At 40.5% G+C, this 17,728-nt stretch overlaps 1 protein-coding gene across 2 annotated transcripts; it reads left to right on the top strand.

The window, feature by feature from the left end:
* The first annotated feature begins 1,402 nt into the window (after positions 1–1,402).
* Positions 1,403–15,616, top strand: trpv4 (transient receptor potential cation channel, subfamily V, member 4). 2 transcript variants are annotated; one of them, XM_084946848.1, is made up of 17 exons: positions 1,403–1,692; positions 2,931–3,011; positions 3,741–4,189; positions 4,765–4,940; positions 5,588–5,740; positions 6,237–6,377; positions 7,800–8,098; positions 8,187–8,366; positions 8,584–8,742; positions 9,401–9,493; positions 9,630–9,703; positions 10,067–10,232; positions 10,319–10,385; positions 10,638–10,942; positions 13,052–13,179; positions 13,273–13,394; positions 13,499–15,616. In XM_084946848.1, exons 2-17 carry the CDS (start codon positions 3,003–3,005, stop codon positions 13,597–13,599), a joined length of 2,622 nt encoding a protein of 873 aa, XP_084802974.1. In that variant the 5' UTR covers positions 1,403–1,692; positions 2,931–3,002; the 3' UTR covers positions 13,600–15,616. The 2 variants fall into 2 exon arrangements, with proteins under 2 accessions (XP_084802974.1, XP_084802972.1); XM_084946846.1 differs by lacking the exon at positions 1,403–1,692 and having other exon boundaries at positions 1,972–3,011.
* The last annotated feature ends 2,112 nt before the right edge of the window (positions 15,617–17,728 follow it).

Raw genomic sequence — 17,728 nt, 5'->3', positions numbered from 1 at the left:
TCTCCGCTCCATTGTGCGAGTTTGAAGAGTGGAATAGAGTGTCAGAATCTGACAAACTGCTGCTGTGTGAAGGTATGTTGTTTCAGCAGTGCATTCATGTGTTTTTGGCACAGAAAACCAGGTTAACAATGAACTTAACTTTCAATCTCTGCTTTGGTTTAGCATAAAATTAGATGTCTTCAAAATAAAATGAAAATTCCAGAATAGTGTCGTGCAAAAGAAAACAAGTGCAGTGATTTATTGAACCATGTGCAAATATTCATGGAAATACAGCATATAAGGCAAAAAACAGACTTTGCACAATTCTATCAAATTTACATTTTTCATCATTGACATGCTGAAAATTGAAGCTGTTGCCAATCAGATGCTTTCCAGATGGTTTTGCAGGGTGGATCAAAGTCTGACTGCACTTTTTTGCTTTCATAATTCATCAGTTTTGACAAGATTACAACATCCCAGCCTGAAACGCACCAAGTTTTTCTGTGTTTTACAGATGGGTGTAGACACTGTTGCACCTCTCTCCCCTGTACATTCTGACAATGATGATTTGAACCAAAAATATCACATTGAAATTCAGTACTCCATAAGTCCTACCCAGTCCAGTTCTTGTATGATTTGGCATACCTTAGCCTTTTTCTCTTTCTTTCCCTTCCATAAGAATGGTTTCTTGACAGCCACCCTTTCACTGAGACCACCTTGTTAGTGCAACAATACTATTTTGTGCCTGTCAAACTGTGTTATCTTGACATTTTCAATAGATTCAGCTGAGTAAATCAGCACAAATTATATGTTTTTGTGACAGGCTGCTATTAACAAAGAGACTAAAGTTAGAATTTAAAATAGTTTCTTTCCTAAGCTGTCAAACAAAACACTGGTTGATCCCTTGAGTTAGGTGTCTTTTTATGCATGGAAGGGTCATAGGTCAGTGTTAAGTGGCTCAACAAACTAAAAGCATAGCTGTGAAAATGATATGGTGCGTGGACTGGACTCAAAAAGCATCCAATGTCCAAAGAATTTTTTTAAAAAGACTTTCAGAAAGCCTGGAGAACTATTGCTCAAAACTACTTTTAAAAAATGACATGAATTCTGGCTCCATTCTTTATATTTTTGCTCACTGGAACCAAAATATAAAGAATGACTCCTGACTTTTGCACAGTAATGTTATGACAGAATGAGAGTTACTGTAGACATAAAACAAACAAACAAGGAAACAGATAACGTCAGCTCGGAACTGTTGTTTATGGCGGTACAAGAAGAGGAGAAAATTCCTGGTGCACCACAGTGGCTTGTAATGGCATGTAAATTGTGCTCAGGTGTCTTTGTAATTCCAGGAAAAATCCGGAGACTTCAGTGAAGTCAGCCTCGAGCGGCATTGGAGTCAACACCTAGCGGCCACACGTGGTACTTCACCTCAAAACTTCCGTGTTGGCTCCTGCTTTGAGGCAAGGATGTGGTCACTTTGTCCCACCCAAAGTTTGTGAAAGCGGCCGTTGTTCTGTGAGACTTTAGGGCAACTGTTTTAGGTAATTCACTTTCATCTGGATGCCTGGAGTTGCATTAAAGCTGAAGATGCATTCAAGGAGCGCACAGTAGATCAGAGAAAACACGTCCAAACGTTCATGGGATAAAGTTACGGAGCAGGCTGTAAACATTTCTAAGAAAATGAAAACTGGATTTACTGGTTAGAGGAAGGTAAGGAATATACCATACTCTTTAACGGCTTCTTCTGCTAAAGAAATAGAAATATTTTACTGTATCTGTGTTAGCTGAATAATTAATGAGAGTTGCGCACAAACTTTTTTTTAAAATAATACCTTAGTGTAGAAAAAGTGATGTGAATTTGTATGTTCATTATTCTTCTTATTAGTTTTCATCATAATTTATTTTTAGCATCGTTTTTGTGCTTTTAAAAATATAAAAACATGTTCTTTTATTTTCTCACTTATGAATAAATATAAATGAGATGTTTGTATTTTTTTACGCTATTATCTTTCGAACTCTTAAAATCTATTTCAACTAAAGACTTACTCAAAATCATAATTCTAATCTTGTTCTTTTGCTTGCTCTTCTTTCCTGCGCTCGTTTGGCACAGTCGTCACGCTCTGTGGCTCTGGATAATGTCACGTTAGCTCTGGCAAAGCAGGAAATCCCACATCCCTGAGGGGACCCTCAGCGTCACTCACACTGAGAAACTTTCAAAAGTGAATTTCTACTTCTCGACCCCATTAATGGATAATATGAGCCTTGGATCAACTTGATGTTTTATGATCCCATCCTATCACTCTGATCCAGAAACCCTTAGTAAAGCAGTCTTTGCTCTTCGTGTTTCAGTCTTCTTATAATCAGGGGCAGCCTTTTGTTATGCCTGTCTTTTTACCATCAAATGCCCACTGAGGTGTAAAGGCATGATAATCCAGTGTGTCAAAAGGGGCTGTGAGTCATTTCTCTTGCTTCAGTGGGACCCCAGGTTTCTTGTTTGTATTGCTTCTTTTACAGCAGAGTTTGGCTTAGATTGATTGGCTGTCTTGAGCAAATTCAGAAAGACCTGTTTTTTTAAAAAAAAAAAAAGTCCATGCTGCACAAAGTGTGAGAGTATGCTGCAGCTGTTTTGTGTGTGTGCGTGTGTTTTGCGTAGAGATACTATAATATACGCATCTGTAATAGGAAAACATTCAGAGCATTCATTTAGTAAATATCCTGTGTTAAACAGGAAGGTGGTGTGATTCTGCCTTCTAGAGAAAACACGCTCAACCGACCAATGGGAGTCAAGACTCGTACTGATGTTGGCATTGCTCCTTTTTTAAAGTTTTCCATACATTCCTCCTCTAAACACAGACACTCTTGTTGTATCACTAGGGACATACCGATGTTTCATCTGTACTCTTGTGCCACTGTTTCACTTGATGCTTACTTTTCTTTGCTCTGCACAGAGCCCACATGCTTTAGCATCATTTCCAGTTTCCCCCCGAAGAGGAATTTGGCACATCATTGTGATAAAAGGGATGAATGAGGTACAGAGCACTCCTAAATGCATGATGTTAAATCTACTTTACACTTTAAATGTGGATTTCAAGTGCCACTGTGGTAATTGCAGTCTTAATACATCTTCTCTTTAGTCAGAATAATGTGTTGCTGAGTGCAGCTTGCTCATCATATTGTCTAATGTTAAAAGCACTGCTGTGCAGCGTTAAATAAAACTGGCATATTACAGTTTAATTTAACCCTGCACAGCAAATGCCATATAAAGTATTTAATCTGGTTTTTATAAATGTATTGATCAGTATCTTGGGATTTTTACCAACTTGTTTTTTAAAATTGCATGTCTAATACCATTTCATACAGACAGCATATAAATGGGAGTCACTGACGCCTTTCTAAGGCTTTTACCCTTCAGCAAGCAGCTTGGCGGTGGTGACCACTGGAGACTGTGCTTGTGTCTTATATCCTCCTTCCTAATGTGACCTGAGAAAATGATCAGGTCCACTATAATTAAATACAGCTCAGCTCTCTCTCTTGTAATAGCAAGCAAGAGCTTGAAATAAAATAATAGTAATAATGAAATGACCAAAGATCCTTATCAAATATTCTAGCTGGCACTTTCTTTATTAATATATTAGAAAAAGTTATTTTTCTACATAAATAAACAGATTTAATATTTATCTTTTTGTTTTAAACAAGACCTTTGTGACATTTAAAGAACCTGCTGCTTCCTCACAACATTTTTATCATTTGTATTCAAGGGGCGATCTGCTATCTTCAAAAGGCGGCACCTTGCCTTGCCCAAGGCCAACACCATCAGCTCTGAACCAACCAGAGACACTCTCTCGGTGGATTTGGGAGACAGTGAGGCTGCTCAGCCTGAGGGTGATGGAGCCTTCCCTTTATCTGAGCTCTCACACCTGTTCGAGAGCCAGGATGGATCCCCAGCAACTCAGGACTCGAGTCAGGAGTCAATTCTGGAGCCGGCCCAGCCGGGCCACCCCGCAGACAGCAGACAGTACCTACGGATGAAGTTCCACGGTGCTTTCAAGAAGGGCATAACCAACCCAATGGACCTCCTGGAATCCACCATATATGAGTCAAATGTGGTTCCTGCTCCCAAGAAAGCACCCATGGACTCACTCTTTGACTATGGCACCTACGGAAGCTCAAGCAACCAGAAGAGACGCAGAAAGAAGCTCCCAAGAGGGTGAGAGAAAAGATCTAAGCTGTTCTCAAACTGCAGCACTTGTGTGCTTCCAGGAAACATGGAAAATGATTCAAATGATTCAAACATCTCGCCTTAGGCGTTTACCTTTCTGTCGTTAAAATATACTGGATTTTTATCCGTGGACAAAAGGGCTAGTTTGGAAAAGTTTTGTCATTAAAAACAAAATCCTCCCACATTCGCCACTCTGCAGACAGAGGTGTGCCACATGAAGTGGTGCAGTTTGAACACATAGAGACGCACTGTGTGTGAAGCACAGTCCCTAAAAGCCAACAGAGAGCATGTTGTTGTTTCCCCTGCAGCCGCTGAGGTAATATTAAGGCTGCTGTCTGTTCCTGGCTGCCCTACCTGCCCCATACGCACAGAGGTCTATTTATTGGAGCAGTGAAGGCTGTTTGATTGTTTATATAGTTTGTAAGTAAAAAAAAAAAATCTTAATGTTCTATCAGTGAAATATTAAAAATTCACTGGTTCACAGGGAGTTCCTGTTCTTGTTGGATCATCAGTTCAGTTGGAACATGTAACGCAACGTAAATCCTGTTTCTGTGTCATCTCAGTAAAACAGAGGCATCCTGTGACGAGAGCCAGAGCTCTGATCCTCCAAAAGTCGTGAAAGTATTCAACCGCTGGCTTCTCTTCGACTGTGTGTCACGTGGAGACCCCGTGGAACTCGAGGGCCTGTTGGAGTACCTGCAAAGTAACAACAAGAGGTTAACCGATGAGGAATTCAGAGGTACGTTTTAAGATGCAGGTGATTCATATTTGTTTCCTACTCTTTCTAATGTTTTTTTTTTTTTTTTAAGTTTTGTCAGCTCTGCGCTCAGCTTTGTCCTCCGGCTCCTTTGACCTTTTGCACTTCCCCGCCTCTCTCTGTCTCTATCTGGTTTTGACTCCGACGATATTAAGAGGAAAAGGTGGAATGACGTTAGAGTCTTTGTCTGACCCAGTGCAAAGCTTCCTGTGTGTGTCTGAGGAGCTTTATGTCAGGCAGCAGAGAGAAATCACAGCAAACTGTGGCCTCTGTGAGAGAGTTTAAATAGTGCTTTATTTTTAGGCTCAGAATCTCATAATAGCTTGTTTAAAAGGGCTTGTTTGATCCCTGTCTTTAACAGCCTGTTACTGTAAATCCCAAATACTGATTTATTTCCAGCAATTCCCAAGACTTGGGCTAATTTATTGTGTACATGTTCTGGGGTGTACTACAGTACATCTGATAGGATTGGGGTAGCCTTGGATGCTGGAGGCCTAAAGGGGTATTGGAAGCTTTTGTATCACACTTAGATTAGATTAAATAAAGAAATAAAATCCCTTTCTAAAAAAAATATGTCTGGATTAAAGTCTTTTCTTTTTCTTTCTGGTGAATTTTTTTCTTTCTACCAGAGCCATACACAGGTAAGACATGTCTGCCAAAAGCTTTGATGAACCTTTATGGCCGTCAGAACAACACCATCCCAGTGCTGGTGGACATAGCAGAGAAGAATGGGAGTCTCAGAGAGTTCATAAATACGCCCTTCAGGGACGTATACTACAGAGGTATGAAAATAATCCCAAAACGACCACATGCAGTTGCAGAAAATGCATTTGTGCTTTAAATTAATGTGATTTTGCGGTTAGTATATAGGGCTGCTGTCCCTTCTTCTTGCCCTGAGTTACAGCTGGCAGTGGAAAATGTGTTTATAGTTAATATGTTTGCAATGTCTTGGAACCCTGAATTGGAGAAATGGTGAAGAAAACAACAACTGTTTACAGTCCAGACACCATTTGTTTGGCTTTCACTCCTTACACTGTTAGCTGTGAGACAGTAGCACCTTGTGACAAAAAATGAGTTGTTAGGTCACTCAGTGTAACCTCTGAGCTTTTACTCCTTTTTGCACTTTTGGGAATTATTGTAGAAGACAGTTACTAAAACTTTGAGCTCCTGAAAACCTGTCCACAAACCCGACCCTTACTCCACATTGATTTAATTAACACAAAGCAGTGATATGACATAACGTAATATTTCTTCTGCTGGGTTCGGTGGCGTTCTCAGGCCAGACAGCGCTCCACATTGCCATCGAACGACGCTGTAAGCAGTATGTGAAGCTGCTGGTGGAAAAGGGAGCTGACGTTCATGCCCAGGCGAGGGGACGCTTCTTCCAGCCCAAAGACGAGGGTGGTTACTTCTACTTTGGTAAAGACCTTTGTAAGCACATAAAAACTTATGTGCTTCTGTTTTTCTACTTTTAGCACACCTATTCCCAGTCCCAGTCAGCCACACATACAGAGTCCTGGAAATGCATATAATATTTATATAATTGGGTGGTTTGTTTGAGGTTTGTATGACTTCACATTTTCAATTTCCACTCTCACTGCTTTGCTCATAAGCGGTTATTCAGCTTTTTTACAATGCAGAATTCACATCAGCGCAACGCAGGAGCTGCCAAGATCAAGTAGTTAACGCATGGAGTATTTTTCTGGCAAATAAACAGCTGTTTCCATGGAAAAATGAAGTGACATTTTGTCAGAGCCAATACACTCAGGGCACTGCTGTGGTCCAGTGGTGAGCTCCACCTTTACCTCTACCCAGATTTTTTTGACATATTGAGGAACTTTCATTAGTGACGCTCTGAAAACACATGAAAAGACGAACCTTATGTCAGCTGTTCAAGGACTGCATCCAGTGAAAGGTGTCTGTGTCCTGCATTTGAGAAATGTAAACATCCTCTGCTGGTGCAAAGCACCTCATTGACCTGCTAACAGCAGTAGGGGAACTACATCAGAGCCGGTAAAGTAAACCCAACACTGCCCTCTGCTGGGTAATGTTCAGATTTTACTAAGGGACAGTATATAACAGGTTTGACATCAGCTGTGTGAAGTACCCAGAAAAAAATGTCTTTATATACATGTTTTAATTTTTAATTGCAATCGAACAATATAAATGATGCACATTGTTTTTCTCCTAAAACGTCAAAAGAAAAGTAGATTTGCTACATTATGGGCTCTATTTTTAATTTTATTAAAAAATGTTATTGTATTTTTTACCCAAACCAAATTTTAAAATTGTCTGTATGGTCACAATCGAGCATCACACTCCTTACTCATCAAACAGGGGATGATTTCTATTTGCACTTAGCATGGCTGTCATTCCCAAATCCCAGCGTGTCCGGGCACTGTGTGAGTAATTTGCTGCGGAGCTTTGCAGTGAGGTGTACAGGAACCTGGCAGGGCTGATGGCTAATGGGATTTAGACTCACGCTAACACTCTGCATGCACCCGTGCAAATCCATGAAGAGGAGCGTTTCTATGCGGGGTGACAAAGTAATCTGTCACCCATGGCAACGGCTCATTTTCAGCAGCTGCTTTTGGCACTCTGGCCCCATTGCGCCCCTCCCTCAAACAACTGCTAATTGTGCTGTTTTCATAGGGGGGATTTAAGTCAGATCTTTGATCCATGTTTTGTATGCTTTGCAGGGACATACAGACACCAGCTACAGTTCCTAATTAACCCTCCTGTTGGTTTGCTTATTTTTAATCTGAAATGCAGCTTTCCTAATAATCTCCTGTGATTTCAGAATTAAGTGAACACACACACTCTCTCTGTCTGTTTGCCCAGGTGAGCTGCCTCTCTCTCTGGCTGCCTGCACGAACCAGCCTGACATAGTGCACTACCTGACGGAGAATCCGCACAAGAAAGCTGACCTGCGACGCCAGGATTCACGTGGAAACACGGTGCTGCACGCGCTGGTGCACATTGCAGACAACACCAAGGACAACACGCGTTTCCTCACAAAGATGTACGACCTGCTGCTAATCAAGACTGCCAAGCTTTACCCAGACTGCAACCTGGAGACAGTGCCGAACAATGATGGCATGTCGCCTCTCATGATGGCTGCCAGATTGGGCAAGATAGGGGTAGATAAAATGTTTTAAGCATCACTTTCACTTATTATAGAAAGTCCAGATCAAAGACGCTTAGGCCACCTTGTTCATGTTCCTCCAGATTTTTCAACACATTATCCGACGTGAGATCAAAGACGAGGAAGTTCGTCATCTGTCCCGTAAGTTTAAGGACTGGGCCTATGGTCCAGTGTACTCCTCCCTCTATGATCTCTCTTCACTGGATACATGTGGCGAGGAGCCATCTGTGCTGGAAATCCTTGTCTACACCAGTCACAATGAGGTAAACAAAGAGAATATTTTCTTAGTTTTTTTTCTTTCAAAACTTGAAATTAAGGTTATTGAGCCCACCGTTTGATTATTAAAACATCTAAACTAAGCATAAAAAAATACACGGGAAACCTGGCACATTGTATACATATACAAATATCAGGATTTATTTATGTTTTTATGTTTTCATCACATCTATTAGCATCATGTTTTTGGTCCTCTGTTGTCAGAACCGCCATGAGATGCTGGCAGTGGAGCCCATCAATGAGCTGTTGAGGGCCAAATGGAAAAGGTTTGCTGCTGTCACTTTTTACATCAGTGTGTTCTCCTACCTCATCACCATGATCATATTCACCCTGGTGGCTTATTACCAACCAACAGATGGAAAGGTAGGTGTGAAATGACTGAAAATGACTTTTCAAGACACCACTTGAATATTTTCATTTATCATTGCAGGGATTTAATTTTATGTTCTGTCTCATGTATAAAATACAATGCATCCTCTGCTATAGCAGCAATTTTATGTTCCATATTTGCTCCAGTTCTGCACTAACAGGAGTTCAGTGCTCTACATTATAAGAATATTTACTTTTTTGGGGGTGCAGGGGATCTGCTTCCCTGCCAAGAGGCAGATAAGGAGATTGATGGCATTCTCATATCTTTACAATAAATATTAAGCTACAGGCAGCTGACAGTTATCTTTGTTTAGCATAAGCAGGAGGGAAACAGTGAGCATACCTCTATCCAAACTTTGAAATGTGAAACTCCAGAGTAAAATGTGACAAATTGACATCTTACGGGGGATTACATGCTAATACTAAACTAAGATAAAAGCTGCAGGCTTGGGGTTTATTTTGATAGATATAAGATTGATAGCAATCTTCTCATCCAACTCTCAGCGAGGAAGTGAAGACACATAGGCCTCCAAAATGATAAACTAATCCTTTAATTTACCGTTTGGTCATAGTCACTTTTTTCCTTATAAACATTCTGCATATGATGCTTTTCGTGTGTTTTGCTAAGATGTTCAGATGTTCTTCCTTCCAGCCTCCATACCCACGTACCACATCGTCTGACTACTGGCGGATGGCCGGGGAGATTGTCACACTGGCATCAGGAATCTTCTTCTTCCTCACAAATGTTAGTGTGTGCCCTCCGACCTCTTGTTATATTCTGACCATCGCTTGGTTGATGCTTTCTCCCAGTCTCTTTTAGCCTGTTCAGCAGTGTTGTTGTCACTGTGGAAATGTTTCTCTCACTTTTTTTCTTTTTGCAGATTAAGGACCTCTTCCTGAAAAAGTGCCCTGGGGTGAAGTCTTTATTTATTGATGGATCCTTTCAACTGCTGTAGTAAGTCTCCATCCTCTGTACTCGCAGGCTCTGATCCTCACCTCCGCTATATCGTTGGCTGGCTTTTACCCGAGGCAAATTTCGCATCCTTTTAATTGAGTCATCTAATTAATTTGTCAGCCTCCTTGCTGGCATGTTTTATATTTTGAATCTTTAATTAAACCCATGATCCAAACACAGAGCAGAGGATGTCGAGCATCCTCTCTGAACTGTGTTGATTTAGATCATTAGCCGTGATGTATACATTCTGTTAAAATGCCAAATGCCAGCAGTCGTATCTTCCTGCCATCCTCCCTACTTCAGTATTACACAATTCACCAGTGATACTGGTTTACTGACAAAGTTATTCTCTGTCCTCTCTAGCTTCATCTACTCTGTATTGATTATAGTCACAGCTGCTCTCTACTTGTCTGGCATTAAGGCCTACGTCTCTGTCATGGTGTTTGCACTCGCCCTGGGCTGGATGAACACACTTTACTTCACCAGGGGCCTGAAGCTCACGGGCACCTACAGCATCATGATACAAAAGGTTAGACTGTGAAAATGGACAGCTAATTAAAAAAATGCAAGAAATCCAAAGGCTTGTGTGTGTCTTAACATTTGTTTTCTTCTTAGATTCTTATCAAGGACCTTTTCAGGTTTCTGCTGGTGTATGTGCTCTTCATGATCGGTTTTGCATCAGGTTAGCTGTTTTTATGTTTGTCTAATGAGGCCACTGGCGCTGGCTCTAAAGAAAGACAACAGCACCTTGAAAAAAATTATACAATCGTCACACTTTTAATAACTGTTTTCAATCTTTATGATAATCACACATTCTGCTGGCTGTAGCATCATATTTATAATAATCAGACTGGTAGAACTTGCCTCTCAGGTGAATGTTCATGTAAGTGCTCACAGACTCTTAGCCAACCTGCCTTTTGTTTCCATCCCACAGCCTTGGTATCTCTGCTGACAGTGTGCCCAGTGTGTAACGGTAGTTGCCCAACCGACCAAACAACCTACCCTGCATGCAGGGACAATAACACTTTCAGCACTTTCCTTCTGGACCTCTTCAAGCTCACCATTGGGATGGGAGACCTGGACATGATCTACAGTGCACAGGATCCAGTCGTCTTTCTCATCCTGTTAGTTACTTACATCATTCTCACCTTCGTGCTGCTACTCAACATGTTGATCGCTTTGATGGGGGAGACAGTGGGTCAGGTCTCCAAGGAAAGCAAAAAAATCTGGAAGCTTCAGGTGAGTCAGTTGTTTGTGGAAGCCGACGAAAAACGAGGCTCATTTAAACATATAATTTAAATGGAAAAGAAATGAAAGCCTTATAACTGTCAGCAGGGGGCGACGCTTCTGCTAGCATAAACGAGTTTGATTACATAGAAGCCAATGAGAAAATAAACTTCCTGCACACTGGATTTTTGACTTTCCTAACACATTTGTGGTCTCAGTGTCTACTGACAAGTTTTATTTTAAAGAGCATGATGATTATTTAAAATTATAGAACCATAACTTACTGTAATACAAAGCACCTCTGTCTGTGTCTTTGTTTTTTTTTATTTTGTCTGCCCGCTCCTCCTACATGATCAACCAGACTTGAGCACAGGTGCATCTTAGGCCCCTGAAGGTTCTTATCTAACTCAGCTATTAGCACAGCATCATGTTGCCTAGTATCTGCCTAGCAACAGACTAAAATGATTTTTTTTTCTTCACGTTTTTTTTATTTCTTCCTGTTTGGACTACTGTAGCTCACTTTATGTGGGGGTCAGTCAGTCGTTGCTCTCACGTCTGCAGCTGGTTCAAAATCCTGCTGCACAACTCATAACAGGAACTCGTAAAAGAGAACACATAACAAAGTACTGAGATCCAGGAGGAAGCTCAGAGAGGGCAGAGCCTTTTCTATTGTTGCTCCTAAATTATGGAAAAACTTTCCCTTGCACATTAGAGAGGCCCCTTCACTGTCCACTTTTAAAACATGTCTTAAAACCCATTTTTATTCTTTGGCTTTTGACCGTAGTGAGACTTAGTTGTTTTTTTTTTAAATTTAATTAAACCGTTTATTAACTAACTAGTTAATTATTTTACTTTTTTTCTTCTTTTATTTGACTTTTATTTATATCTTATGTAATTGTATTATTTAGTTATTTAGTACAGCACTTTGTGTCAGCTGTGGTTGTTTTTAAAGTGCTTTATAAATAAAGATGATGATGATGATGATAAAATAACCTGTTTTTAGCATTTAGGCACCTATAACACCTTATATGACCGTTGTATCATTTTTCATTTCACCAAACTAACGTCATATTTAAATCCAGAAAAGTTGAATTATGTGTGATATATTATTACACCATCACTTTACCTGGCAACCACCTAGCAACAAGCTCACACCTGTTTTTTTGGCTTTAATGCACCTACAACACTTGATGAAAGCACTGAATCGTATTAAATTAACACAGTAACGTCTCATTCATATCCAGAGAAGTTGAATTATACATGCATAACAACCACCTAACAACGGCCTAAAATGACCCATGTTTAGTGTATGAACACCTGCCACCCGTATTTGGTTACTTTCCTCGTTGTGATTAAACATATCAGTATGCCAACAGCACAAACGGATAAAACGACACGGTAGCATGGGCATACACTGGTGGAGTCAAATAGATGACAGAGTTCAGAATATGACTATGTTGTGATTAAGAGGGCTGCAGCATCCCTCAAACGTGTCAGTGAGATCAGGCTGCAGTTCATCCTGTGGAAATCTTCAGTTTGTGAAGCATATAGTTGCCAGAGATTCATTCTCTAGACATAATGATAATAACATGTACAATTTTTTTATGGAAAACTATCATGAACTTCTTGATATTTATTTATTTATGTATACATAAAACAGGGACAATAGATATTAACATTGCTTTAAACAAAAATGCAGCTGATGCAGGAGTTCGCTAATTTGCAGACCTTGTCCCTGGTTAGACACAATATGTCAATACAAATATAACTCAAAAAGCAGCAAATAATAATAATGATGATAATAATAACAGACAGCATCTACTACAAGTAAATCCAACATTTAAGAACAATTTAGAGTGATAGAAGACCCATTTCTGGGATCCAAAATTTACTTTTTTTAGGCTAAAACTTATGAGATCAGTTCATGTTGTTATTTCTGGTGGCAAAGTGCTCCAAATCTGTGAGTATTTAACTGTAAAAGAGCACTGACAAAATGTTGTGTTATATTTCCCCAACTTACAACCACCAGTAATTAAGCTGCCCTTGTGGTTACACCTTTACTGCTGAATTTCAAAATCTGCTTTTTTTACTTCAAATCTTTTTCATAATTTGTACTCCCAGTGGGCAACGACTATCTTGGACATCGAGCGCTCGTTCCCGGTCTGTCTTCGCAAGTCTTTTCGAGTTGGAGAGATGGTGACGGTGGGGAAGAACTATGATGGCACACCTGATCGGCGCTGGTGTTTCAGGTGATCTGTCTGATTCGTAATCTGTGCCACCCAACAGCGCCGGCGCTACATCTAAGAAATCTCATTGCTAATGGGGTCCTTTTATGTAATCAGGGTGGACGAGGTTAACTGGTGTCACTGGAATCAGAACCTGGCGATAATTAACGAGGATCCGGGAAAGAGTGATACCATCCAAGCCAACGGGTTGCAGCAGGGCGTTAGAGCTTTGAGGAGAGGTGAGAGATTCTCGTTGCATTCTCGTGGTTAAGTAAACAGACAGACACAATGTACACTCATCTGGACCACACACTCATTTAATCTTCCTTGTTATCGACCTTAGATCGCTGGTCCACAGTGGTCCCGCGGGCGGTGGAGTTGAGCAAAGGTTCTCAGTCTCATGATCTCGCGGTGGAGATGGAGCCGCTGTCACCCAGGCACTGATTCCCGCAGATGATGAGTGCTGTCCTTGTGATGAGGAGACAGCAGAAAGCCATCAGCATCAGTGAAATCACTCTGCAGGGAACGATTTGGCCAATAAGTGTACTAATTTGCACGCGTCTCCTGTGCCTTTTGTTCAGAAAAGCTGTCGCGAATATAAAAGCAGCACACTCTGTGTAACAGGACAGACGACATGCAGAGACACTGGATAAAGAATTGCCGAGTTAAAGACATTAAATGCTGTTAGAAACTAACCCTGAGACCAAAAAAGGATAACAAAAAATGTGTTTTGTAAGCAGGGAGCTGTAATTTGTTTTGTACTTCTCACATAAGAATGGAAAATCTCACAAAAATGTACTGTACCTCCACTTTTCAGACATTAGTGTCAGAATACTCAGGGATATAAGAAAGCGAGAATATTTCAGCATTTACAGTGCCATATACTTTCGAAAACACAATCGTAGCAGGCTAGCAGAAGCATAATTACAATATTATTGCAATTTTTATGCTAGTAATAAAACTTTGCGCCTATATTTACAATAAGAGATACTTCTTTATGAAAACATATCAATAAATATTTATAGACTTATAGAATTTATAGAACTTTTTCACTTTTAATTTTCTTACTTTGTGTTTTGCAAAGTCCTCCCCCGTGTGTTCTTAATTACGCTCCACATGCTGATTTAAATGTTCATTTTCTAAAGTGTAGGGGAGCAGTGTCTGCAAAGAGGACAGATCTATTATAGAAAGTCTATTTCTTTCCATTTTTATATGATATTAATTAAATAGTTTCCAAACTTTGATAATCTCAGGCTAGGAATTCCAGCTTAGGCAGACACAGCCCTCATTTGGACTGAAACACTATTTACATTATTACACATATACAGAGACATTATTCTGAACATGGTGAGCATGATGAGCAGGTTATAGTTGTCAAGCAAGTATGCAAATGGAAGACAATAGCCTTCCGTGTTCTTTTGCAGCTGGGGTATTTGCATAATCAACTCTCAGTCCCTCCATTATGTACTTCCCCTTATTTGCTGCAGTGTTTTCATTGCAATTGGCTCCTTGCCCTATATAGCTTGTTTTTAAAAACACTGCTTGTTTGTGTTACTGCATTACACAACAGCTGATGGGCAGTACATTTCATTTTCACTTATTCATTACTGTTAAAAGTCACATATTATGTTTACATTTCCAATCTATGACTGTTCATCTTTATACTGTTTGTACGTTGCTGCACAGAACAGTAAACACTGACTGTATTTTATATGTTTTTTGTCTTTTGGGTGCTTTTTCTACAGAAAATACTTTCCAGTTAGGTTTTGAATGATTAAAAATCCACGTTGCTATTTTACTCCCAAAGGTAAATAAAACCTGACATTAGACCACAGTGAGTGAGACGACGGTCTAATGTGGTTTAATCCATCCGAGGAAATGCTGAAAGGATTCCTTTTCTTCTGTGTCAATAATTGCTATCAGTTTATGACTTCTATTGTTTAGTTTACATTTAATAATAGTCCCCAGCCACTTTATTAGTTACACCTTGCCAGTACCTGATTGGACCTCTTATGTCTTCAGAACTGCCTTAATTTGTAATGCGCAGTTTCAAGAAGGTAATCTTCAGAGATTTTGGTCCATGTTGATATGATAGCATCACACAGCTGCTGCAGATTTGCCAGCCGCACATCCATGATGCAAATCTCCCAAAGGTTCTCTATTAGATTGAGATCTGGTGACTGTGGAAGCAGTCAGTAGCATAGTGAGCTCATTTTAATCCTCAAGAAACCATTTTGAAATGATTTGAACTTCATGACATGGTGCGTTATCTCGCCGGAAGCAACCATTAAAAGATGGGTACACTTTGGTCATAGAGGGATACAGAGGGTCAGCAATAATACCAAGGTAAATTGTGAGGTTTGAACAATGATAAGGAGTTCAAAGCATGCCAAGAATATGTCCCCACCCCATTACACCACCAGCATCAGCATGAACCATTGATACAAGGCAGGATGGAGCCACACGTTCATGCTGTTTATGGTAAACTCTTATCCTACTATTCAAAGGTTGCTGCATAAATTCAGACTCATCTGTTTTTGCAATCTTCTTTTGTCCAAATTTGGTGAGCCTGTGCAAATTGTAGCCTTGGTTTCCTGTTCTTAAGCTGACAGGAGTGGCACAGAATGCGGTCTTTTGCTGCTGTAGCCCCTCTGCGTCAAGGTTTGACGTGTTGCACATTCAGAGATGGTATTCTGCATAGCTTGGTTGTAATGAGTGGTTATTTGAGATAGTGTTGCCTTGCTATCAGCAGGAAGCAGTTTGGCCTCCTCTGATCTCTGACTTCAAAAAGGCATTTTCACCCATAGAACTGCCACTCAGTGGATATTTTCTTTTTTCTCTTTCCATTCTCTCTAAACTCCAGAGACGGTTGTGTGGGTTAATCCTGGTGGATCAGCAGTTTCTGAAATACTCAGACCAGCCCGCCTGGTACCAACAACCATGCAATGTTCAAAGTCACTTAAAGCACCTTTCTTCCCCATTCAGATGCTCAGTTTGAACTTCAGCAGGTCATCCTGACCATGTCTGCATGTCTAAATGCAGTGAGGTGCCGGGAGGTGACTGACTGATTTGCATTAATAAGCAATTGAACATATGTACCTAACAAAGTGGCCAGTGAGCGTATGTAGTTAGGCTATTATCATAATAGTTATAAAGAATATTCCCTTTCTTTCCATGAAAAAATAAAATTCTACAATCTAAGATCTGCATTATCTACAGTGTTTTAAAATTACATAAAATGTATACAAAAGTCAAAATTAACCTTAATTTTCATAAACTCATGCAGTATTCCTGACCTCTGCAATCCTCATCTGCATCACTTGCAGTTCCTTCTCTGGCCTGCTGATGGCTGCAGAGCTCTAAATTCCTCTACCGCTGTTGCAAGTTGAGATTCCAGTTGACAGAGTGTTAGCCATGTCTACCGTTGTGACCCTAGGGCATCTATATATAGTATATTTTAATTATAGCTGTAAATAATCAATTGTGAGGGCTAACTGTTATAAAAACATGCGGTAAAGTGAACAGAATGCGGTTCGCCAATGAAATATATTTTCCCACTGGACCTCAGGTCTTATTGATGCCCTTGGAAACACCTGGCCAGTGATTATGGGCTTTTGCCTTCCTAATGAAAGCACAAGCTGGCAACAATTTATGGACTGGTTCATTGCCTTTCACATTTCATCGTTACACCTCACCTTTCCCTATTTAAAGAGGAGCTGGAATGGCAATTCTCACTAATGATAACCAAAGCCTGACTGGACACCTCTTGTCCTTCTCCTCTCTCTCCTCGCTCACTGAGGCCAGCAGCGCTGAAGGACACAGGGAATCTCTCGCCACCTCAGAGAAGAGGCTAATCCTCTTTGCCCCAACTTTAACTGGGCCACTAATCCTCCAGGTTTATCTAAGCAGTGAGCACCTAGCGCTGCTGACAACTTGGCCTTCCCTCCTCTCTGTAGCCTGTTAAGTAGGGCAGGACTCGGTCCTGCGAGTGTCACTGTCAGCAACTCTAGAACCCGCACACTTACACAGGAAGTGTGAACTGTTAACAAAATGGCTCACTCCCTTGCAGCATGTGCATGCTTGCTGCCACAAATGTGTCTCAACAAACCAAGTGACAGCCAAGAAGGATCATGTCGTAACTGCCCTTCATTTAGTAACCACACAAAAGGAAAAGTTGCCAGTCTCAGCAAAGTTTAAGTAAACTAACCACCTTAGATACTGGCAGAACAAATTGTTCCGCTATTGTCTGGCCAGTTAAGCTTTAAGGTGTTCAGGCTGATGAGTGGATACTGAACTGGACTTGGGCCAGCTCATTCTTTAATCACCAAACAACAGCCCAGACTGTCTGATGACTTAAAGTACAACATTAATTGTCTGCCTGAGGTCCAGCAGACCAGCACAGAGAAGAAAGCTCATATTGGTGACACTCCCACTAATCATTTCTCCAACTTTCATTGCAAAAGAGATGATAAATCGTTACTGAATGATGCTCTACAAGGGAAGATTATGTCAGGCTCAGACCTGAGAGATAACTCCAGGAGCATATTTTCTGCTGTATTCAGCCAGTGCTAAT

The sequence above is a fragment of the Perissodus microlepis genome, chromosome 12 (genome assembly GCF_051167445.1).
Source record: "Perissodus microlepis isolate ML-2025 ecotype Zambia chromosome 12, ASM5116744v1, whole genome shotgun sequence".
Classification (NCBI taxonomy): domain Eukaryota; kingdom Metazoa; phylum Chordata; class Actinopteri; order Cichliformes; family Cichlidae; genus Perissodus; species Perissodus microlepis.
The sequence above is the reverse complement of the archived record's forward strand: the minus strand, read 5'-3'. Positions and strand labels throughout refer to the sequence as shown.

Coding starts and splice junctions, on each gene's coding strand:
- trpv4 (XM_084946846.1), top strand. CDS start 2,904: ATGCTTACTTTTCTTTGCTCTGCACAGAGCCCACATGCTTTAGCATCA. Junction 4,941..5,587: donor AACCGATGAGGAATTCAGAG/GTACGTTTTAAG, acceptor TCTTTCTACCAG/AGCCATACACAGGTAAGACA. Junction 13,180..13,272: donor GATCGGCGCTGGTGTTTCAG/GTGATCTGTCTG, acceptor TTATGTAATCAG/GGTGGACGAGGTTAACTGGT.